This window comes from Armigeres subalbatus, chromosome 1, assembly GCF_024139115.2.
Source record: "Armigeres subalbatus isolate Guangzhou_Male chromosome 1, GZ_Asu_2, whole genome shotgun sequence".
In the NCBI taxonomy this organism is placed as follows: domain Eukaryota; kingdom Metazoa; phylum Arthropoda; class Insecta; order Diptera; family Culicidae; genus Armigeres; species Armigeres subalbatus.
This window is the reverse complement of record NC_085139.1, coordinates 182,684,368-182,710,357: the sequence shown is the minus strand read 5'-3', so window position 1 is coordinate 182,710,357 and position 25,990 is coordinate 182,684,368. Positions and strand designations below refer to the sequence as shown.

The window sequence follows — 25,990 nt, the reverse complement described above, 5'->3', positions numbered from 1 at the left end:
TCAACAGTAATTAAACTTCATTTTGTAGGATTACTATTTTGTCGTTGTATACATAACTGTTCTATGTGCATAGGTATCGCAGGTAACATGGGACAAATATGCATGTAAATCTGCAATTATTGTCTGGGTCATTTTTGTGTTCTGTGAGTAATGTCTGCATATGCACATTTCGAAGTGGATATTTTGAAGTAAATTACACTCACTCTAGCCAAGTAATGAAGTTTTAGAAATTGATTTAAATTTAGATCTTTCAAACATCCATCGGTTTCCTTCGTAACGTTGTCATTATTCAATATTTTTTCAAGTTTTTTTTTGCAAACCGCCTCTTAAAATTTTTTGCTATTTTTTTTTAATCTGTAGTAAACTAGTCATATGGCCATCAAGGCTACGAGTTCATCATTTATCTCTATTCTACATAACTTGATGGCTCGCACATGTAGCATTATCATTGTTCTCTAAAGAATATCAAATTCAGAACCAACAGCCGTATGTTCTTTTCCCACCTTCGCAAATGGAATTGGTCTGGTCGCGGTCATGATCGAATACGGTCGGTAACCGTTCTGGGCGCACGCGTGCTTTCTTCGAATTTCCCCTGACAACGAGTGGCTCGACTACTGGCCATAACAAATATTCCCGCCGTCGTCGTCGTCGCCGTAAACATAGTAACCCGAAGGATGTTTTTTTCTTTCGCAAACAATCAAAAGATCTCCCATCGCTGAAGAGAAAGTTTCTCTTATCAATCGTCCGCAATCTATAGGAAACATCCCGCTTGTCCTCGTGCCGGTTCAAGGTAGTAGGTTATCGTACATATTGCCTTTGTGTTCAATCCTTCCTAACATTGAGGTTCAACAATCAGGTGAAGTAATGAATGCAATCAGCAAGCACCTCAGTAAGAGTACCTCGGTCACCAACTCACTGCTGCCGGAGTCTAGTTCCAGTACGGAAAGCAGTAGCAGTAGCAGCAACTGGGACAAGACCGACTACAGTTCCTTCCGGTCGGAGAAACTTTCCAACGGGGATGAAGACGCGTTAAGTTCGATTTCCGGGTCATCTTTGTCGTCCTCGCCGCGCCGAGGGCCACCCCGGTATGCTGATGGCTTTCAGGTGGAAATTTTGAGCTCCGAACCGGAAGACTTTGACGAGAGTGGTCATCTGTTCCACATGGACATAATGAAGACTAGCCTGAGCGATATATCTTTGCCGTCATCGCGTAAAATACCGACCGTGAAGCCAAAGAATCCTCAAAATCTATCATTCACGCGGGACCGCGTACGGGAGATTGAAAGACACAACCAGCTTTTATTGCAGAAAATCATGACCACGAAGCCAACATTGAGCACCAAACCTAAAAGCAGTGTGATGACTATGAGTACGGTAAGGATAAACATAAACCAATATTACTCCGATTTTTTTAAAGACTGTTGATAAATATTTCCAATGTTTCATAATTCAATATTTTCTTCCATTAATTTGGTAAAGTGAATTCTCTCTTTAATTAGGGTGGGTGTACCAATCGCCGGCATACTTGAACACTTTTTAAATAAATAAAAGTCAAATCCAATTTTTTTCTAATGAGATTGGCCATAATGGGACCAATAGCGCAACAACTGGTGCAAAGGATGTCGAAAATAATGCAAAATGAATTTTTACAGCTATGTTTTGTGTTTCGTAGAGGAGGTTAAAGGTGTTATCGTATTTTATACATATGATTCACTTATCAGAATATGTTTTGTTGTGATTTGATGTGCTATTCGGTGTATAATGCACCAGTGCGACAATTGGTGTTATAGCCACGTTTTGGAAGATATACCCTACTGTTTTGTTTGTTTTACAACAAAGTTACATCGAAGTTACACTCAAAATAAACTTTTCATAGAAAGCTCAGAAATTATGGTAACTGGAAATTATAGTAACTACTAAACTGGCACTAACTGGTACTACAGTTTTGTGAACTAACAGGCTGAAAATAAATGAAAGATTCAAATAATATAAAATTTGATAAAAATTACCACTCACTCACACACTGTCCTGAGCACCCCCCCCCCTAGGGGTACATTGGGTCTACGTGAAAGATCTCCATCCTAGGCGGCTGGGCCCAGGTCAGTTACCTGTTAACTTTCTTTATTTATATGTTGAGGCTACATCGCCACGAGCTCCTGGATCTGCCTCTGCTACGATGTCCTGCCAGATTCCAGTCTAGCGCTTGCTTGCAGATTTCGTCTCCGCTCTTTCGTAATGCGTGGCCGACCCACCTCCATGGCACCGTCGATGGAGCTCAGAATTACCAACCTCCTTCTTTTTTTGTAGTGGTGGATTGAGATTTTTACTGAGCTAGGATGAGCCAGCCTCGGGCTGAAAATCTCTCCAATGAAGACAAAAATTTTTTTTTTAACTGAACTGATCAGCTGTTCAAAAATATTCTTCTAATGTTTCCGGGTTGATATGACCCGAATCGCACTTTCAAATTGTAATATTATTTTTAACGCAACAATGTGAATGTCTGATACTTCTTGACTTTTCCTATTTCGTGGCAAACTGTTTTTCTGAACGATGACCTAATATGTACGACGGATCAGTGAGTTTTAGTGAAAATTGAACAGAAACATTTAAAAAAGTGCTCTTCGGTTACAAATTCAAGGAGTAATGGTGCTGTTTCCAATGTTTGGGTGAATTACAGTTATATCCGGTGAGCCGTTTCCTTTTACACCCTCTGTTCTATTTTCTTCAATGATGATTTGCATCCGATTGACAACTAAATAGAACTAAATACGAACAGCATTACCTTCATCTACTTTCTCTAAGTTCTACATCAATACGCTTTCGATAACATTACTGTGAATCATATAATAAATTATAGGAGCCGCGAGTGTTGTAACCAGATAAGCGCTCATCTTAAACAAAGAAAGTATTACCAAACAATCAGTCCCAGATTCTATTATATAGGTACACCTTCAAAACAATAAATGCCAGTTTAGATTACATAAATATGTAGCTTAAACATACCCTATAATGTCTATGATCGATAGACACTTGGTGTCTTCGGGGACTTTTGATAGTAGCTAGTAGTAAAACTCTTCTTCTTCTTCAATGGCTCTGCATTCCAACTGAGGCTTGCCCTGCTTTCGAATGTGGTATTCTATTGGCTTTTCCTCAGTTATTGACTATTAATTAAAAGCTTCTCAATGCCCGCCATTTCATGAGTAGGGACACGGCAGGTATTTTCGCCTGTTCGTCATAGTCTCGGAAACCAATAGAAGAGACGCCTTTTTGTAAAACTCATACGTACCAAATCGTAAGCTCAGGAGAAACGTTCTGCTATAGTGGAGTTCTAGCAAATGTACGTTGCTTTCGTCGGTTTTAGCCCCTATGACGATGGACGGAAGTACCTGCCGTATCCCTATGTGTCTTGTGTTTTAATGTACAGCAGGCTAAATATTTCCAAATTTGGAAATAATAATTTCGAACGGGGCCCTCATTAGCCTAGCGGTAAGATGCGCGGTTGTTAAGTAAGACCATGCTGAGGGTGCCTGGGTTCAATTCCTGGTGTCGGTCTAGGCAGTTTTCGGCTTGGAAATTGTCTCGACTTCCCTAGGCAAAAAAGTATCATCGTGTTAGCCTCATGATATACGAATGCAAAAATTGTAACTTGGCTTAGAAACCGCAAAGCAGCGAGGCGGCAATGTCCCAGTTGGAGATGGAATGCCGATAAGAAGAAGAAGAAACATTTAGAACGGTAAAGTATAGAAAATCGTATCGTACATTATATTGAAATTCATGCTTATCACAAATTTCACTATATTTATTATATGGATTGTATGAATTCTATCTATACATACTACTTCGAAATCATACAGTTTCAGCCGACTCAGGCCTGGCCCTATTATGACTTTTTTTTACAAGAATTAATGATGCGCGTCGTCAATAACATTGTTTTCAATGTGAGTTAGATATGTTAACTATGCCACCATAGTATTTTATATCAAGTGATATGACTGTTAGTATAAATACCATATAGACGAAAATTCACTGTCATATTTAGGCTCTGTCTCATTTGGAGAATTAAACTGAAATTAAACTTAAAAGTGACATTTCAGTAATTATCAAATAACCCTGCTCGCAGAGCAAGATTACTTTTGACAGATATCGAATCATTTTGCATCGATGTCTTATTGGAATTGCTGGGTAGCACCAGCCATTTTTATGACTGGGTTATGTGCTAATTTTCGAACTGTCACTTTTAAGTTTAATTCTCCAAATAAGACAGAGCCTTAGTTGTTTATTTGTTTAATTAATCATATGGTGCAACTGTTTTTTTTTTCGAGATGAATATCGTTCATTAGGGAATTTAGTTCTGATGAATTTCGTTGTATTTATCTCTGACGGTTGATTTTCTGCTGCACGCATAGGCTGGTACCGCAAAGCTTTTTTATCTTTATTAGTGAGGTTTTTAGCCCTAGGTTAGTTCTCCTCAGATACCGCGAAGCTGGTAGCGGTGGTGGTCAGTCATTGCATTCGAGTGATTAAATAGTTGAGCAGGGAAGTAAACTTCGTTTGAGTCGATTACACGCTTGTTCGTTCTGGGAGGAAAAATATTGAAATACGAAGCATTCCTCAAGAAGTCGTCGTCGTTATGAATATTACAAAAAGGATTCACTTTGAGCGATGCATATTCTCGCGTTAAAGAAATAATATTGTAGGCGTTTTAGTCATGGAATAAATGAACATTCGCTCACTTTGAGCTTATCCCTCGCGATGGATGAACAATTTGAAGTGCACGATCGAACGCGTTTGAATGGACAATTTGAAGTGCACGATCGAACGCGTTTGAAAGTACAGAAGGAGTTCCGCGTTATGTTGTTCTGCCTTGTATGATAGAAAAATATTAATAATTAGTACGCTATTAAACGTGTTTGAAAAAATGATCTCGAGATCTGCGTTGTTTCGTCCTGCTTTGTACGTTCATAATCACTACACGTTACACACGGCAACCGTTTACCAAAACGAACCCTGCTACAATTCCTACCCCCTATATCCAAAATCCCAGTGATTTCTCGTGGAAGTGCAGATGACTCGTCGGCTTCCATCAAAGCGAGTTTCACGTCAACATTTTCCTACCCATTCCTCAATTGACCTGCATTCGGACACGGCCGGCGTCGGTATTGCCTTTTTTTTTGGTTACCAGTTTTTACACATTGAGGATGATGTTAGTCCCAAATATCATCTGTTGGTTCTCTGTGTAATTACAGCTGACCTGGCAATAACGGAGGAGCAACCGTGGGCGGTCAATCATGCTCATGCTCATGCTCACGATGACCTAATATGTACGACGTTCTTACTTGATGGGCTACAGCTCTTCGATGAACCTAGACCGAATGGAGTATCCTTCTCCACTGGATTCGATATTGGGCCAATCGCTCCCAGTCGCTCTGAGCATTGAGCGCCCTCAGTTCCTCTTCAACTGAAAAAAGCCGCCGTGTACGCGGCCTTCCACGAAGCCTGCGGCCTCTTCCGGGTTCTTTACTAAATATTATCTTCGCTTGATGTTCTTCCGGCATACAAACAACGTACCCAGCTCACTGTAGTCTGCCGTGTTGTATAAGCCTCACAATATCCATCCTTTTATACACCTGGTACAACTCGTGATTCATGCGACACCGCCAGATATCGTTCTCATGTTTACCGCCGAGTATTGTCCGCAACACCTTACGCTCAAACACCCGAAAGCTCTCCTATCAGCCTCCTTTAACGTTCATGTTTCATGGCCGTATAAAGCAACCGGAGGAATCAGTGTAGTATACAGCGCGAATTTTGTCTTCGTTTGCTGACTACGGGACTTAAGCTGGTTACGAAGTCCGTAATAAGCCCTATTTGCAGCTGCAATACGCCTTTTCACCTCGCGGGTAACATCATTATGGCACGTCACCAATGTTCCAAGATACACAAATTCTTCCACCACTTCAAAATTTGCACCATCCAACACCATTTTACTACCACCACCACTACTGAACCCACGTTGATTGCCAGCGACTATGTACTTCGTCCATGAGTCCAATCCTCGCTGTCTCCCTCTTAAAAGACGCAAAAGCCTCTTCCACGGCATGACGATCAATCCTGATAATATCGATATCGTCTGCAAATCCCAGGAGCATATGCGATTTTGTGATAATGGTAAAGTTTCTTTGCACACCAGTTCTCCTAATCGCTCCCTTGGGCGCTATATTGAACAGTAGATTCGAGAGTGCATCACCCTGTTTTAATCCATCTAAGGTAACAAATGATGTCGATATTTCATCCGCAACCCTTACACTTGATTTCGATCCGTCCAACGTTATACGAATCATCTGTATCAGTTTCGTCAGAAAACCATGTTCCAGTATAATTTGCCATAATTCATTCCGTTTCAATGAATCATACATAATACCGACATAATTTTGTACGCCGAATTAAGGAGAGTCGACGTTCTCAAAGGGCTAAAAAAACTGACTGGTAACCCTTTCGAACGGATGGTTCATATATGGCCAGCGTTTTATATTGGCTGTAAAAAATCACAGAAAAGAGCTCCAATAGACATGCGCGCATCATGTAAACCCATTTTTTTTATGGAATACGAGATGTTCAAAGTTCTTCAAACGTTCTACCCAAAGTGTTTACCGGATCAACCAAAACTTTTTGTAATACCCTCAACATCGATATGTACCCAACCTGGTTCAATAAGCATATGCGCACCATGCAAACCCAATTTTATTGAATACGAGATGTTCAAGGTACTTCAAAACATTCTCGAGTTCAGCTCTAGATATCAACCAATAAGAATATGCGCATAATGTAAACCAAATTTCCTGGAATACGAGGTGTTCATGGTATTCCAAAACGTTCTTTAGTTCAGTTCAAAGTATCTACTAGATCAATCATGACTTTTGCAATATCCTCATCGTCAGTATGTACCAAATCTAGTTCAAACAGCATAGGATTTTAATTTCCACGAACATAAGATGTCCAAGGAGTCTACGAGCATAGACGTAGGATTGCCAATCCGAAGATGGCGAGTTCGATTCTCGGTCCGGTCTAGGACCTTTTCGGGTGGAAACATTCTTGATTCCCTGGACATAGTGTATCCATTGTACTTGCCACACAAGATACATACTCAACTCATGAAATGGCGAGCATATAAAGTTTTCAATTAATAACTGAGGAAATGCGTATTGTTGAGTTGAAAAGCCGTCCATGTTTCAGTTGGAATGTAGAGTTATTGAAGAAAAAGACAATACCAAATTTTCAAAACGACTCATCTACCTTTGTGAATAAAGATTCAAACGCTTTGACGAATCTGACAGTATCCCTACGTATACCACCACCATCAATACGTAGCTGAAGACTTCTGCTAAACTTCGTCAAATTGTCGGTTGATTCTTTGTTTACAAAAGCAGATAAGTCGTTTTGAAAATTTGATATTGAAATGATTCGTTCTTCAGGATCCTTCCCCTCGAATATGTTACCTTGCCGCGGTGGGTCGGCTTACGCCATTAGCACTGAGATGGCAACTAAAGACATATCCTGTCGTGGTGGTATCACATGTTGACTATTTTTGTTTGGTGCCGCGTTACATATCTGGCATTGACGCACAAATTTACGGCATTTGCATGTGATACAACGGACATCGTGTTATGGAGCCTTGAATGGTAGTGCAGTCTGGCAGAGGCCTTTTACATCAGTGATAATGATGTGAGTTCTCTTCTTTTCGGCAATACTTTTCTGATGCGTTCCCTGTGACGATGAGACGTAGCCACGCTTATACTTAGCTAGCTAGGCATTTATTTATACACAATGTATTCAAGACATTCGTAAGGAAATGACTAATGGATTCGCTGAGTAGAAGTTTTTTTTTTTAAACTAGGAACGTGGTGCCAGTCTTATTTTGTTATGTCTCACTTCGAAGAGCCATAATAAAAAATACCACACATTATAATGATGATATATGAACAATCTTATGACGGCTTCATTCTCGATCATTTTTACTAATAGTAGGGAATAGGCGTGATGAAGCTTTACTTTGCCACCGAAAAGTGAATCCTATAGCTGACTCATAGCTGATCATTAGTACATTATAGATATTGACAGTTTAGAAACGATTAAGCTACTTCTTAAAACATAATAATAGTCTTAGACTACCTTGACAAAAGGATAACAATAAAATAGACCAAATCCACGAACAGATTCCACTTTTTACAAGACATAACCAACATTGTGTTTGATAGTACTGACACAGAACAAAAACCATTAAGAACCAATAACTTAGGTAAACAAAGTAATTCGAGGAACCCATACTTCATACCTTCTGACCATAAAGACAAAAAATGACATCGTACAAATCAATCTATATAATTAAGAATGAGATAATGGGAGAGAATATCTATTAAAGTTTAACATATAATGTCTTTTGAGCCAGTTCAACAGTGTCTTAATGGACGACATGATCCTTGTACGGCTGGAAAACTGCTTCAAAAGTCATTAGCTTGTCATTTTTATAAATCGGGAATTAAACACTTCCTTATATTTGATAAAAGAAAACTTCCGGCTCAGTTTCTACGATGAAGCATTGGGCAGCATGTTCCATGTGAGTCGGAGAAACTGGTTCGGTTGATTTTGAACGCGTACAATGAGAATGGGCATCTAAATAGCATAAAAGCTGGTTAAATAGGGTGGCTCTGGCAAGAAAATGGCAAAAATGACTTTAAACGTTTACGATGTTAGTTAGCATGAGACCTCTCTGACTATCTATGAACGTAATTCCCTCTGATTCAGTTGCAACAGCGTCTTCTTGGACGACATGATCCGTGTACGGCTGGCAAACTGCTTCGAACGGAATTATGCAACGGTATCATCAAAGGCCTGGTGCAGAGGTTTCTACTCTATTCAGAGTCCCGCCAGTAAACCTTCACAAAAAAAAAAAAATGATTCGCTCTTCAGGATGTTTTGAAGAACCAGAAAGATGTAATACAGTCGATTTCGAGATGTGAAACAGAAGTTCTTGAAAAATTGTTCGGAATGACTATCAGAGTAACCGTAAAAGTATTTTTATATGGCACCATTTGTTTCCACGATTGCGATTCTATAGTCATAGAACATCGACTAATGGAGGGTCCACTGTACCATGTATAGAAATTTAATGAAATCCTACCAGCTCGAAAGAACTGCTGGTATGTTTAGTGATGTACGGTTCAGGACTTTGTCGATCGGGTAGATCGCATATTTGGAACTCCAGGACGTTTCGGAGAACAGAACAGGCTTATACTGCCGCTAACCGGAAGTCGAGCACATCTGTATATGGGCCTCCATATACAGATGTGCTTGACTTGCGGTTAGCGGCAGTATAGTAGCTTGTAAAAGTAATCTCTTGTAAAAGAAATGAGTACCATTCTATCGGCTCGACAGACCTGTATGGATGTTCAGCGATGCACGGATGCATCATTCGGGACTTGGTTGATCGGCATGCTCTGAACCTCAGAACGTTTTGGACAACCAAAACGATCTGTAGTAGCTTGTAAAACTAATGAGTGAAATCCTTTTGGCTCAATGGACCTGTTGATATGTTCAACGATGTACGACCACATCATGTAGTATTTTGTTGATCGAATAGATCACACGTTCTGACCTCCAGGACGTTTTGGAGACCCTGAAATACTTTATGTTAATTCAAAACTCGATCAATATTTGTTTTATGATCACATAGATTATTTTGGGCATAAATCTCAGCTTGGGACATTTTGTTTGTGGACATATTTCCTGATATATTCGAAGATATGTACTCCAGAACAGTTGGAACGGTCTAGAACATCCGAGAAGAAAATATTTCAACACTTTTTTAGTTATATCTATACCAGTTTTGGATCCAGTGAAAAAAACGAAATTTGTACGTTAAATCTCTGTGAAAAAAAGTCGTCCTGAAGGGATTAAGGTGTTCGGGTCATCTTGACCTGGATTTTGCTTAGCAAAATATATCTAAGAAATTTTTCAGCCAAATTCACATGTTTATATACCTAAAATAATCGTCAGCTCATAAATTTTCCGAAACTGACCTCAGCTTGTTCAACGGCCACACCTACTTCCTGTAATCGTTGGAGAAAGGATCGTCCGTTGTACATTTTTATATGGAAGAAAAATGCAAAATAACAAAGCGCATGAAATATTTCATCGCCGTTTTTTACTTAAAAATGTGCCAATTACTATTTCAAACATGACGAATATTCGCAGCCAATATTTTTACAGGTGTTCTAGATTTTTCGCGTCAAAAAAAAAAATGCTGAAGTTTCCGATTGTAAGTTTTCGTGATGTTTGTTTGTCCGCCCTCCTTTGGATGCGTTGCGATTCCTGGTTCAATTGTTGCGGAAAAGAGCAAGAGGAATAGGACGTTGCAGAATGAAGAATGTTCGTAATGAATTATGAAATGATCGACCGCTGCGATTTGTTTCAAGGACGATTAAAGGCGTAATGCCCACCAGCAGTGTTGTAAAATGTCATTTGCATTCGGTTGTTTAATTTTCCCAGAACTTTTTTTTTAAGGTAGCCATCGTTCCTGAGGTATGACGAACTTATAGCGCTTAAATGTGCCTACAACTTTGTCTAACAAGACATTGCTGCAAATATGTAATCTGAGGCGTGGGAGGCAAAATGTCATTCAAATGACATTATGTCAAATGACACGTGACATTTTGGAGAGTTTTCACTATCCAGCCTCATATGTAATATTTAGAGCAGTGTACCCTTGGACAAAAATATAGCCCTACTCAAGCGTTATGTGTACATCTAAAATTATGGAATAAATTTGGCTTCTGAAGAAAGTTATGAACAAATTAGTCAAATGACATGCAGATGACATTTTACAAGCCTGCCCACCAGGAAGGATAATGATCCTTATCAAACTATTTTATTAATGGAATACCGATGCGCGGACGGAATTGGTAAGCACGTTCCAGTTATTGCCTTATCCTTGATGTCTGATACACATTTGAAATATATATTTCGCTGGTAGCCAATTATTTTGACCAAACACTCCGGTAAAACTAAAAAATACTGTTAGTTCGGTAGAGATGATCTATTCCTCGGGTATCGGTACTGTAATAACACTTCATCGGTAATAACAATTTTCGAAATTCAGTAGTTTGAATATGCAATTCGTTCGGTGATATAGAATCTTCGCGGTTTTGTACGGAATTCTAGTAAACTTTTTCGAATTTTCGGAGCCAATTCGGAAATTTCTTGCAGACTGTCTCTAATTCTTTACGAAGAAAATGATTAACTTTTTTTTCAACTGTTAGGATCCCCGAATAATTTATGTCGATCATGAAATTAAAGAAAAATCATATGGAATATATGTGAAACATTTTGAGAGTTGTTATGTGCTGTGATAGAAACATCATGAGTTAAAACTTACAGATATTTATCAATAAAAATGTTTGAATATATAGTAGCTTGCACATTCTGTATTAACATTATTTGCTAAAAAATATAATTTCAACGATCGCCTATTTTGCATTTTCCTGCTGTGGTGTTTTCGTTAGGTTTATTCTAGAAGTCAGTGAAATCACTAAAAATGGTTAGAAATACATGAACATGTGTTTGATTTTGAATTTAAGCACATATGAACACATGTGCTGACACATTGCAAAAAAAAAAAAATGAATTGAAAACAATTTTGCTATTCATCTGCTAGTTTATTTTATATGTTAACAATCATTAAATGTATCAAATACAATGTATATTATTACCCGAGTAATCGATTATTTTACATTTAGAATATACTAACTGTACGTACCGTACACAAATCATCACAAATTAACATTACCGAATGACCTGTAAAAGTTTCTATTACTGAATACGGAACGTTGTTCTGTTCAAAGTTTGTTAATATACTGTAAAATATTTCAAGTGTGTATATTATTATATGCTCCATACATTACCCAAAACTAAATACGCACAGGGCATCGTTTGCTGCTATTGCCGCGGATATTGTGGGAGTCCCAGGTATCCGGTTCAAGCTTTAGTTGGCAGCGGTGGCTCTTCTCGACCTTCTATTCCCTGAGTAGTTAGTGTGAACAAGGGCGTCCTTGTGATGTTTTGCTGCACCTGTTGTGAACATCTAGTACATCCCAATCCCCTGCACTTTCTGAAGACACCTTTCTTGCTTCAGAAGTGAATCCTTTTTATAGTACTAGCCTTCATATCAGAAAGGGCACCATTACGGAGCATGAGATTTGATCAAATTGTTCGCATTAATACTTGACCAACACCCCCAGCTGGGTGAGGGGTAGAGGATGACACACACAACAACAACACACAATATTTTTACAGGTGTTCTAGATCTTACAAGCCATTTTGGAGTTTAGAACGCTTAGTCTATTAGGTTAATTACGCTTGGTATAAGGCCAATAGCAACCGATGATGTTCATACATGCCCTTAGAGGCCATGCGAACGATTTACGATTTAGATATGTCGAATCCGGATGTTCAAAGATCTCCAAATCATTCAGGAGCTCAGATCAATTGGTCTGCCACATCATCTGGGATCAGTACATGCGATCCAACGGACATTGTGTCTTGGAGCCTTTAATGGTAGTGCAGTAAGACAGAGGCCTTTTTCATCAGTGATAATGATGTGAGTTCTCTTCTTTTCGGCAATATTTTCATGATGCGTTTTCTGTAACGATGAGTCGTAGCTACGCTTAAAACTAGCTAGATAGGTTGATTAAAAATAGTACCATCTTATTTTGTTATGTTTCAGTTTAAAAAAATATAAAAAACTCCATAACACGGCATGAAAAAGTGCAATATCTGCTTTCTTTTTGTATCTATTGTCATTTTCAACTCGGTGGATTAAAGAAATATGAATAATTTATAGACTAGTCATTATTCTTTGCATATATCTATTGAAATAATTTACAAATTTTAATTTTTAATTTAAAACCAAAAACAAATTTTTTTCATGCCTGCCTTTCAAGCGAAATTGATCGAAGAACCCAATATTGCTAGACCTAGTAAGTCTAGCTCCTTGCGAAGAACCCACGATACTTTCATTTGGACAACTGGAGATAGAAAAAGGCGCTTTGCTCTCTGTCTTATGACGATCACCAACTTTTGCAGTACTGGTCCGGATGAAGAATTTCTGAATGAATTTCAAAAGTGATTCGCGAAAAAAATCTCAAAGGAATATCCGAAGCTCTCAAGAAATTTCTAAATAAATTTTCGGAGGAATGTCCGAAGAAATTGAAAAAAAAACACAATCTCGATTCATGGGCGATGTTCTGTAGAATCTTCTCAAAGTTTACGAAGGGAAGAATTTATTTAAAATAAAATCCTGAAATAATTGCTGAAGCAATTTTTTAACGAAAAGTTCGAAGGAATTCCTAAACCAATTTCCTTTCAGCATACCTAAAGCCATTTCTAAAAGAAATCATTTGGACATTTTCAAAGGAATTCTCTTATGGAAATTTCAGAAGGTTTTCCTGAAGCAATTTTTGAAGGTATTTCCGAAGAATTTGCGGTAGGAACTCCGACCAAAGTTCAAAAGCAATTTCCGAAGTAATTACTAAAACCCAGATTAATCCACCTAGCGGTGATGGTGCCTTTCTCGTTCGTTCAACAGGTTTGAAAAAATCTAAAATAACACCAATATGTGGATTGGTCTTATTTTTCATATTTGTTATTATGCATAGAAAAAATTCTCGCCAAACGCAATTTGTTGCAAACAAATCGGATGAGCATAAGAGCAAAAAATGACATTTTATTTAGTAGTTTTAAAATTAGTATTTTCGCCATAACTTTTGACCTAATTGTACGATCCGGCCAAGTTTCTATAGGAAACAATGGGACAAGATTCTGCGTCGAATGCAATCTATTGTGAGCGACCTGAGAAGCACACATATTGCACATCAATCACAGTAACTTATATATGACCGGATTCAGTCACAATATGGTTACTGCAACCAGATTTGTTGAAATTGTGTTGCTTGGGGAATAAATGCAGTATAAGTGCTAAGAAAGTGAGCTAGACTTTTTTGAACTCTGTTTCACAATAAATAGTAATTTGACCATAACATCTAATCCCATAGTCCGATCTGGCTAATTTTTAATAAGAAAATATGAGACATTCTGCGTCGAATGCAAATGCGAGCAAATCGGTTGAGGAAAAGTGCCTGAAAATGAGTGACATTTTTTAGCGATTTTTTCATAAAAAATGGTATAATTTTCGATCCCATAGTCCGATATGTCCAATTTTCAATAGGAAACAACGGGACAGGATTCTACGTCGAATGCAACTTGTTGTGAGCAAATCAATTGAGGATAAGTGCCCGGAAAATGAGTGACATTTTTTACGCGATTTTTTCGTATGAATTTGTATTTTGGCCATAACTTTCGATCCCATAGTTAGATTTGGCCAATTTTAAATAGGAAACAATGGGACAGGATTCTGCGTCGAATGCAACTTGTTGCGAGCAAATCGGTTGAGGATAAGTGCCCGAAAAATGAGTGACATTTTTTACGCGATTTTTTCGTATGAATTTGTATTTTGGCCATAACTTTCGATCCCATAGTTCGATTTGGCCAATTTCAAATAGAAAACAATGGGACAGGATTCTGCGTCGAATGCAACTTGTTGCGAGCAAATCGGTTGAGGATAAGTGCCCGAAAAATGAGTGACATTTTTTACGCGATTTTTTCGTATGAATTTGTATTTTGGTTATAACTTCTGATCCCATAGTCCGATCTGACCAATTTCAAATAGGAAACAACGGAATAGGATTCTACGTCGAATGCAACTTGTTGTGAGCAAATCGATTGAGGATAAGTGCCCGGAAAATGAGTGACATTTTTACGCGATTTTTTCGTATGAATTTGTATTTTGGCCTTAACTTCTGATCCCATAGTTCGATCTGGCCAATTTAAAATAAGAAACAATGGGACAGGATTCTGCATCGAATGCAACTTGTTGCGAGGAAATCGGTGGAGAATAAGTTCCCGAAAAATGAGTGACATTTTTTTCGCGATTTTTTTGTATGAATTTGTATTTTGGCCATAACTTCTGATCCCATAGTCCGATCTGACCAATTTCAAATAGGAAAGAATGGGACAGGATTCTGCGTCGAATTCAACATGTTGCGAGCAAATCGGTTGAGGATAAGTGCCCGAAAATGAGTGACATTTTACGCGATTTTTCGTATGAATTTGTATTTTGGCCATAACTTCTGATCCCATAGTCCGATCTGGCCAATTTCAAATAGGAAACAATGGGACAGGATTCTGCGTCGAATGCAACTTATTGCGAGCAAATCGGTTGAGGATAAGTGCCCGAAAAATGAGTGACATTTTTTGAGTAGTTTTGCGCACACACACACACACACACACACACACACACACACACACACACACACACACACACACACACACACACACACACACACACACACACACACACACACACACACACACACACACACACACACACACACGGGCAGCAGGGACTATGTCCAAGGGCTTGACGACCCCTCCCAACGGCCTCTGCGAGTTAGGGGGCCTGCCTAGGACGTGGTGGGGTTTGACAGTGGGCTCTGTTAAACCTCTATAAAAAGCTGCATGAGTCCGTAAGCAGGCTTTACCAAAGCGACCGTGCGCCGCTCAAAGCACACAAGCCCAGCAGGAGTGCCAACCGGCACATCAGGATTGATACCAGTAAGATCCTGATTATGGTATACTGGTCAACGGCAAACGTCATCGGATGAATCTTGAATTATGGATAGGATTAGGTGTCTATGAGCTGACGGTCGAGCTATTCTGTTTCCTGAGTAAAAACGAGTGACATCTTTTGAAATGGCAAGCAGGCTAATAGTTCGACTGCCTCCGTCCTGATGAACAACATGACAGGCCTCCGGTAACGCTTCAAAATCTGCCACCAATACCGGTGGGTAGTAGGTTCAGATGTAGCATTCCTGATTTATCCCGATCCGGCTCTGTACACGGTGCTATAAGGCACCGGGGTCAACCCTTGCATGGACCTCGCTGCTTACATAGGAACCCATGGGATCACAACAGGCGACTATCTACAGCAGAAAAAGATAACGGCCTGGAAGAGGGGCCCTTTTATCATAAATAATATTTCAGCAAGTAACGAAGGAGCAAGTGAGACGAACCCGTTTGCCAAAAGCGGGCTGACGAGGTCTCCGCCTCAGCAAACCCAAGAAGAAGAAGAAGAAGAAGAACAGCATCGAGAGGTACTACAGCGAAAAACCACTAGAGTGAGCAGCCAAGACCATAAAAGCGAGCATCAGCAGATAAAGGAGCAGAAGCAACAACGCGACAAATCGCAACAGCAGTTGCCCACGAGCCACGGGTGGAACATAGCCCAACAACAGCCGAAGGTTCTTATCGCAAAGAAATGGGCAGAAGAGCTCCACGAGTTCGTCGATAAGAAACACAACGTGCACAAGGACATCAAGGAGCTGGTGTTAAAGATCCGAAAAGCCCTCGGGTCAGCAATGACAGATTGGAATAATCTGACGCAGAGAGCAGAAAATGCCGAGAGCGAACTGGCTACAGCCAAAAACGCCCTTTTATCAGCGGTGCCATTACAGGAAACACCTGGATTGGTCCCTGGGGGACTTGGCAATAACGGAGAGAGGAAGCTGGGGCGGCCGGAAGACACACCGGTCTCTGTGCCTAAGAGGAACAGATCCTCGCCAGGAGACGAGCGACCAGGAGGCTCCAAAAAACAAAGGAGGCTCTACGCAAACAAATGGTTGCCGCACAGCCGGACCCAGCCGGTGACAGCATCTTAGGGACCCCCTGGCAGGTGGTCCAAAAGAAGACGAAAAGAGCCGCAGCAAAATAGATGAGCGGCAAAAATCACCAAAAGAAGCGTGAAGAAGAAGGGCGAAGCACTGGTGGTAAAGACTAGCGAGGAAGGGTATTTGGAGGTCCTGCGAACAATAAGGACAGCTCCGGAATTGAAGGACTTTGGCGCAGATGTACAGAGAATCAGGCGCACACGGGCGGGTGACATGATCTTTGAGCTGAAAAAGGACTCCAAGAATAAGAGCTCATCATATAAGGAGCTAACGGAGAAGGTGGTGGGCGATAAGGCACAGGTGAGAGCTATGACGCCTGAAGCGTGCCTCCAATGTGTGGACCTGGACGAAATTACCACGGCGGACGAGGTAACTACCGCAATGAAGGAGCAACTCGAGTTGGGCGATGTTGACATAACAATCCGACTAAGAAGGGGTCCATCAGGCACGCAGATCGCTGCTATAAAGCTTCCGGCAGATGCTGCTGACAAAGCACTGCGAATCGGCAGAATAAAAGTCGGTTGGTCGGTGTGTTCGTTGAGCCTCTCAGCAACCAGAGGTGTGCTTCAGGTGCCAAGAGTTTGGCCACCTGGCGTGGAACTGCAAGGGCCCTGATAGGTCAAAACTTTGTAGAAGATGCGGTGAAGAAGGTCATAAGGCACAAAGCTGCAAAAAGCCACCGAATTGCCAGATCTGTAGAAGCGATGGGCGCAGAGACCATGTTACTGGTGGTCAAAAATGTCCAGCGTTCAAACAGGCGATGTCAAGTAAATTACAGTGGAGGTAATACAAATTAACCTCAACCACTGTGATACTGCGCAGCACCTGCTGTGGCAATCTGCGAGGATTCGAAATGCGACGTTGCAATCATCTCTGATCCATACCGGATCCCACCAGGAAACGGTAATTGGGTAGCGGATGAAGCAGGAACCGCCGCTATATGTACGGTAGGAAGATACCCATACCAAGAAATTGTGTATCGCGCAGCTGAAGGCTTCGTGATCGCCAAAGTTAACGGAATCTATATATGTAGCTGCTACGCACCGCCACGTTGGACGATTGATCAATTCAACCGGATGCTGGATAAGGTAGCAGAGGAACTTATCGTCAGGAGGCCAGTCGTCATTGCTGGGGACTTCAACGCCTGGGCAGTAGAGTGGGGCAGTCGTTGCACTAACCCTAGAGGTTGGAGTCTACTAGAAGCACTTGCCAGGCTCAATGTAGACTTGATTAATGAAGGTTCGACGAGCACATATCGAAGGGATGGCAGAGAGTCCATCATCGATGTTACCTTCTGCAGTCCTGCCTTAGCAAGGAACACGAACTGGAGAGTCTGCGAGGACTATACGCATAGCGACCATCAAGCGGTCCTATATTGTGTAGGGTACATTCGGAACGACGTCAAAGCACTATCAAGGAGCGAAAGTGGAAGGCAGAATCGCTTTGACAAGGATGTGTTTGCGGAAGCAATGCGGTTCGAGCGCAATCTTCAAAATCTGAGTCCAGACGAGCTGGTTGCAGCATTGACCCGAGCCAGCGATGCAACCATGCCGAGAAAGCTACAGCCAATGTATGCACGTAGGCAAATCTATTGGTGGAATGAAACGATCGCAGAACTCCGTCGTAGCTGTTTTCGAGCAAAGAGGAGGATGCAGAGAGCCTGCAGCGATGTAGAAAGAGAAGACCGCAGACCAGTGTTTAGGGCGGCTAAAGCCGCGCTCAAAAAGGAAATTAGGCTCAGTAAGGCAGCTTGCATGAACGAGCTCTGCCACAACGCGAATGCAAACCCATGGGGGATGCATACAGGGTCGCTATGGCTAAGATTAAAGGCCCAGCGATACCGCTAGAGAGGAGCCCAGAAAAACTCAAAGCAATTATTGAGGGACTGTTTCCGCATCACGAAGCACCAGTCTGGCCTCCCACACCGTATGGTGAGGCCAACACCAGTAGAGATGAAGCCCGTGTCACTAACCATGAACTGGTTACGGCAGCAAAAAGCATAAAAACTAATAAGGCTCCGGGACTAGATGGTATCCCCAATCTGGTCTTGAAAACGGCGATCCAGGTCAACCCGGACATGTTTCGCACCACATTGCAGAATTGCATAGACGAAGGAAACTTTCCCGAGTGCTGGAAGCGGCAAAAGTTAGTACTGTTGCCGAAGCCGGGTAAGCCACCCGGAGATCCATCGGCCTACAGGCCTATTTGCCTGCTAGACACGGTCGGAAAACTCCTTGAGAGAGTCATCCTTAACAGGCTGGCGATCCACACAGAAGGTGCAAACGGATTATCAAGCATGCAGTTCGGGTTTCGGAAGAGCAGGTCCACAGTTGACGCCATCCGGATAGTTGTCGAAGCAGCTGAAGCAGCCAAGAAGCAAAAGAGGAGAGGAAACCGCTACTGCGCTGTGGTAACCTTAGACGTGAAAAATGCGTTCAACAGTGCCAGCTGGGAAGCAATAGCCAGCTCCCTACACAGGATGGGGGTTCCAGGGTACCTGTGCAGAATTCTGAAGAGTTACTTCGAGAATAGGACGTTGGTCTACGAAACACACGAAGGCCTGAAGAGAATAGGCATAACAGCGGGTGTTCCCCAAGGCTCCATTCTGGGGCCGACGTTGTGGAACGCGATGTACGATGGGCTGTTGCAGCTATCACTACCAAGAGGTGTGAAGATCGTTGGGTTTGCGGACGACGTGGCTCTCATGGTATTCGGTGAAACAATAGAAGAGGTAGAAGTACGAGCAGGGCAGGCGATAGAAATAGTCGAAAACTGGATGTGCGGGAAAAAGCTGGCACTGGCCCATCACAAAACCGAAGTGATGATGATCAGCAACCGAAAGGCAGTACAGCATAGTACGATTACGGCCGGAGAAGCCACCATCGCCTCAAAGCGAGAGGTAAAGCACCTCGGGGTAATGATCGACGACCGGCTCAATTTCAATCGCCACGTTGATTATGCTTGCGAGAAGGCAACTAAAGCGATCGCAGCGTTGACCAGAATCATGTCAAACAGTTCCGCGATTAGTAGCAGTAAGAGAAGACTCCTGGCCAGCGTGTCTACGTCAATTCTCAGATACGGAGCTCCTGTCTGGGCGGCTGGTGTAATCACGAGGAGGAACCTTACTCGGCTCAATAGCACCTATAGGCTGATGGCCATGAGAGTGGCAAGTGCATACCGTACCATATCGATGGATGCGGTCTGTGCCATAGTAGGAATGACCCCATAAACATCTTATTGGAGGAGGACTGTGAGTGCTACAGACTGCGAGGAACGGTTGGTGCTCGCATGATTGCGAGAGCCGATTCGATGAGGAAGTGGCAGCTGGCTTGGGACAGTAGTTCGAAAGGAAGGTGGACATATCGGCTCATTCCGAACCTGTCGCTGTGGGTGGATAGAAAACACGGGGAAGTGAACTTCTTCCTGACACAATTCTTGTCGGGCCATGGATGTTTTCGGAAGTATCTGCACAGATTCGGACACGCAGAGTCCCCCTTTGCCCGGCCTGTCCGAACTGCGAGGAGACACCGAGCACGTGTTTTCGACTGTCCTCGATTCAGGACAGAGCGAAGTGTGCTCTCAGTAGGCAGCGCTAGTAATATAAACCCCGAGAACATCGTGCAAGAAATGTGCAAGAATGAGAATACGTGGAACGATATAGGAAGAGCAGTAACGCAGATCATGAAATCGCTGCAGCGAAAATGGCGTGAAGACCAGAGGATATCTGGAAGCGATCATAATAGTACGGTCGGTTACGGGGAAGCTTCCGTCGTCGGGGAACTTCCTGTCGGGGTAGGATAGATCCGCCGCCGGGGACTATCTGAGTAAATCGCGATCCAGTTGGGAGCTTAATGGCTCAAGATTACAGAAGATCAATTTCGAAGAGTTTCCGCCGCCGGGGAGCCTCTAGTCGGAGTAGGCTAGATCCTTCGTCGGGGACTAGGCTGAGTAGAACGTGACGCGTTGGTAGAACTGGTTTCGGGTCGTCGGAGCACCATTGAACCGGACGCTATGCTCCACCCGGAATCTCTGGATCGACTTCGGCACTCGGACCGGTCACTCGCTGAAGTAAGAAAGGCCTCCCGTCCTGCGCTGATCTGGAAAACACTAGAAATGTTAAAAGTGGTAAAAAATATTAAACAAGTCTTACATAGAAGCGAGTCGTCGGTTCCGAGGGAAATTCCAACGTCGGGGAACTCCCTGTCGGAGTAGGATAGATCTGCCGCCGGGGATCATCCGAGTAGCCCGCGATTTAGCTGTGAGCTAAATGGCTCAACGAAAAGTGCAGCAAAAAGTCAAGAAAACTATGCTGGGAGCCGAATGGCTCAATGTTAACAAAAGTTCCGTTCGGGAGAGTTTCCGCTACCGGGAAGCTTCTAGTCGGAGTAGGCTAGATCCACCGCCGGGGACTATGCCGAGTAGCTCGTGACGCGTCGAATAATCGGCTTTGGGTAGTCGAAGCGCCAGTGAACCGGACGTTATGCTCCATCCGGAATCTCTGGACCGACTTTGGCACCCAACCGGTTTCCCGTTGAAGTGAGAAAGTGCCTCGGACTATCTAGGTGAGACATTAGTGTTGGACACGCAATAAACTTCCACGGGTCGTCGGTTTTCGGGGAAGCTCTCGCCGCCGGGGGACTTCCCGTCGGAGTAGGATAGATTCGCCGCCGGGGACTATCTGAGTAGACTGCGAATACGTCGAGAGCTAAATGGCTCAAAGATGCAGTGGTGCTGAATGGCATGAGGAAGAGAGACAGTGAGCGTCAAAGACTAAGAGACGCGCAAACCGAATAAAAAATGCTTCTATGAGAAAATGTAGCGAACTAGCTGTGCTTGCTAGAGGCTGAACACGTGAAGTGCATGAGCACAGCCCCCCTCCGAAGTATTGACCTCCAGTAAGTCCCGGGGGGAACAGGGCATGTGAAGAGAGGGTAACTAAAGTAACCTTCTGTAACTTGGGTGGGTTTAGTGGGTCCGGCGGGCCGGCCTTCTGCCGACCGCGCCAACCCCACTCCCTGAGTGATAATTTCAGGTGTCTGTAAGCAGATTTGCCTTCATCCCTCTATAAAAAAAAAAAAAAAATAAAATAAATAAAAAAAATACACACACACACACACACACAGACATCACCTCAATTCGTCGAACTGAGTCGATTGGTATATAACACTATGGGTCTCCGGGCCTTCTATAAAAAGTTTGTTTTTGGAGCGATCATATAGCCTTTACCGTATACTTAGTATACGAGAAAGGCAAAAAAAAATCCAAAGAAATCTCTAAAGAAATTTCTGAAGAAATTCTCAAGACGCAAGTATTCCTTAAGGATTTTCCAGAGAAATTTTTGAAGGAGGCTCTTCAAAAAAAATCTTGAATCTATCTCTATGGCTTAATTGTGAAATCAAATTAAAAATTGATTTTCACAGCTATTTTCAACATTTTTCCTTCAAACATAAATAATGACAAGAAGAGTAATAGATTATGTCGAATCTATTACTTTCCAGGACTCTGTCACGAACTGGCTGTGTATGTGTAGACTAGACTAAAAAACTTGAATCTATCTCTAAAGTAATTTTCTGAGAATTTGTCGAAAGAATCCCTGAAGTAAACTCCGATGAAGTTCTTGAATGAATTCACAAAGAAATCCAAAAATTTTCAGAAATGCATTCAGGAGTTCCTTCGGAAATTCTTTTAGGAATTCTTTTTAAAATTCCTGAAAACGGAATAACGGGAGCCGACGGTATTGAATGTCAGATTGAATACCAGGAAGAATTTCTGAAAGGATTGCTAAAGGAATTCCTGAAGGAAATTTCGGATGGCTTTCTAAAAAAAATCTTAGTACATTCAAAGTTAATTGCATATATGCCGGGTATTAAGCAACCCGGAGTGGAAATTAATTACTATGTCTGAAACTCGGTTATGCATATGTCAACATGTGATAGATTTAGTTCGGAAAAGGTATTGGAGGGTAACCGCCCCTTCGGTGGGCTTTGATCCCACGACCCCATTACGCTAGACAGGTGCTTTCCCTACTACGTAGCTTAGTAGGGAAAGCACCTGTTTAGCGCACTGGGGTCGTGGGATCAAAGCCCACCGAAGGGGCGGTTACTCTCAAATACCTTTTCCGAACTAAATCTATCACATGTTGTACATATGCATAATCGAGTTTCAGACAAAAATCTTAGACAAATTTTTAATGGAATTTTTAAAAGAATTTATTAAGGAATTTTTGAAGGTATTTCTAGATTATTTGCGGAGGATTTATGAAGCAATTCCTTGAGGAGAGAGAAGGTATGCATGAAAGAATTTCTGGGTAACTAACCGAATTGATTCCTGGGGTAGGATTTTCCATTCGAACCTTAGAAAAAAATCATTAAATAATCACCGAAGCAACTCCTGAAGTAAAATCCCAAGGAATTCTCGTAAATATCCGAAGAAGTATTATGATGGATCGACTTCAATCCAGATATTTTCAGTTTTTTTTTCTACTGAAATCCTGAAATCCTTTTTTCCACCTGAAATACATTTGGAAATTTCTCCAGGAATTTCTTTTAAAATTTCTCCAGAAAATCCTCCAGAAATTTTTTCGGGAACTTTTCCAAGAACAATTTATAAAATTCCTCCTGTAGTTCATTTGAATATTCCTCCAGGTATTCTTTCGTAAAACCTCCAGAAAGCCCTTTAAAAATTTCTCCAGAAATTGCAATGTAAAATTCCTTCCAAAATTCCTGTAGGAATTATTCCGGAAATTTTACGAAGGATTCCTAAAAGAAATTCAAAGGAATTTAAAAAAAAACTGTAAGAGATGCTCCGGATGCTAAAAAAATCCTCAAAGAATTTTCGAAAGAATTCCTTCCCGTTCTGAAGGAATTGAAATAGGGAAATTTCGAAGGAATTTCACGAATTTCATCCCTGAGTTAGGATTTTTTTTAATGCTGGTAGAATTCTTGAAATGTATTCCGGGAAAATTCCTAAAGGAATTTTCAAAGGTAATTCCAAAATAATGTAATAAAAGGTGTCAGGCCATTAGGCCATCAGGTCGGAAGGCCATCAGGAAAGAAGCAAAAGTGAAAAATTAGTTCTTTCTTCACCTTATCCCTTCTTCCTTCTCCTTTCTTGCATCTTTCTTCTTCTATCTGTCTTCTATCTGTCTTCTTTTTCCTTATTTTTCCTTTTCTTTTTCTTTTTTGCTCATCCTTTTTCTTTTTTCTTTGTTACCTATTTCTTCTCCCTTCTTCTTTATTCTTTCCGCATTCTTCTTCATTCTTCTTCTTTCTTTGTTCTTCCTTTTTCCTCTTCCTTCTTTAATTTTTCTTCTATTCTTTTTTCTACTTTTTTCTTATTAATTATTCCTGCTTTCTACCTCGTTCTTCGCTTTTTTCTACCTTCTACCTTCTTCCTTATTCCTTATTATTTCTATATATCTTTCCTTCTTTCTCCTTCTTTCTTCTTTCTTCCTTCTTCCTTCTTCTTCCTTCCTTCTTCCTTCGTCTCTCTTCTTTCTTATTTATTGTTTCTTCTTTCTTCCTTCTTCCTTCTTCCTTCGTCCTTCTTTCGTCTTCTTTTTTCTTCTTCCTTCTTCCTTATTCCGTCTTCCTTCTTCCTTTTCCTTCTTCCTTCTTCCTTCTTCTTTCTTCCTCCATCCTTCTTCCTTTCTCCTTCTTCCTCCTTTTTCCTTTTTTCTTCTTCTGTTCAAGTTCTTCCTCATTTCGCACTACTCACTTCTCATTGCCCAGTTCTCATTCAGCCTAATGGCCATTCGACCTAATCACCATTCGGCCTAACGACCCATCGAATTCCTTGGAAGTCAAAATTATTTTAGAAAATACCTTTCGAAATTTCTTCAAAAAATCTTTTAGAAATTCCCTTGGAAATGCTTTTAGAGATTTCTTCGAGAGTTCTTCCTCAAAATCTTTGAAAAATTCTTCGGTAATCCCTTTTGGAATTCCTTTGTAAATTCCATTGGAAATTTGTTTGGATTTTTTACGGAGAACCCTTCAGAAATTCGTTTAAGAATTCCTACTGAATTTGTTCCAGAAAACCTTTCAAAATTTCTTTAGTAGAATTCCTTTTATGAATTTCTTCATGAATTCCTTTGGAAATTGCTTCAGGAAATCCTGTGTTAGGGTAACGGTACCAATAGTGGAGGTATTAGTAGATGTACAAAAGAAAATATTATTAAAAAATTGATAATTAATGAAAATTTACAGCTTTAATATCTTAGTCAATAGATAAACTAATGAATTTGCTAACAAAAATGAGATGGATGTCATTAAACATCAACAACTACAAAATATTGCTTGCACCACTAATGGGTACACTTTCTTAGGATAAGTTACATTTAACAGGATATTTGAAGCACGACGCATCAACTGAAATCATGGATTAGTGTGGAAATAAAATGAGTTTTTCAAATTAAAAACATTTTAAAAGTCGAAAAGGCATCATCTCTGCTAGGTGGTTGAATTTGGGTTTTTTGTTCGGTTCTGCTGGTTAATTACATTTATTTTATACAAACACTCAATCATGATCACATTCAGTAGTAATCAACTAGGTTGCGAGAAAATCGGTTGGGTTATGGGATACTATCCAATAAAGCAACTCTCGCGCTTAGTTTCATAGGGGCGTAACTGTATTTATCGATTTCTCTTAATCGATTTTATATTTTGTTAATAACTCAATAACTTAATAACTCAACTCAAAAGCTACAACCATGATTATTGATTCGAGTGCAAGATACAATCATCCTTTATCCCACCAAACCATTAAATCATCGACAAACTAGCGCATTTCAGTACAATAATAAACTTTTCCTTACAGCCCTCAACTAACAACTCAAGGACCACAAGTGCAGCAGTCAATCGCAAAAAGAAGCAACGTCAAATTGATATCGACAATCAGGTATTTATTGGCATTTCGTTAAAATCTCTAATTGATAATAGTTTCAATTTGCATCTCATTTCAGCTTCTTCGTAAGAAACTTGAGAAAATCGAGCGATCGCGTCGTAACGCATGGTGAAGCGGTAGCGTTCTCTATTTTCTTTTCATTTCTCGAACAGGGTATGTTCTAAAATAGAGTATATATTTTTTAAATAATGAAGATTTAAAGACAAAATAGAAGATGAATAATCGAATCGATTAAAATTTGAAAACAATCAAAA

At 41.0% G+C, this 25,990-nt stretch overlaps 1 protein-coding gene across 2 annotated transcripts; it reads left to right on the top strand.

Annotated features, from left to right (window-relative positions):
- Nucleotides 1–532: 532 nt before the first annotated feature.
- Nucleotides 533–25,990, top strand: LOC134208953 (protein hemingway). 2 transcript variants are annotated; one of them, XM_062684932.1, is made up of 4 exons: nt 533–793; nt 857–1,374; nt 25,650–25,730; nt 25,795–25,990. In XM_062684932.1, exons 2-4 carry the CDS (start codon nt 865–867, stop codon nt 25,846–25,848), a joined length of 645 nt encoding a protein of 214 aa, XP_062540916.1. In that variant the 5' UTR covers nt 533–793; nt 857–864; the 3' UTR covers nt 25,849–25,990. The 2 variants fall into 2 exon arrangements, with proteins under 2 accessions (XP_062540916.1, XP_062540909.1); XM_062684925.1 differs by having other exon boundaries at nt 538–790.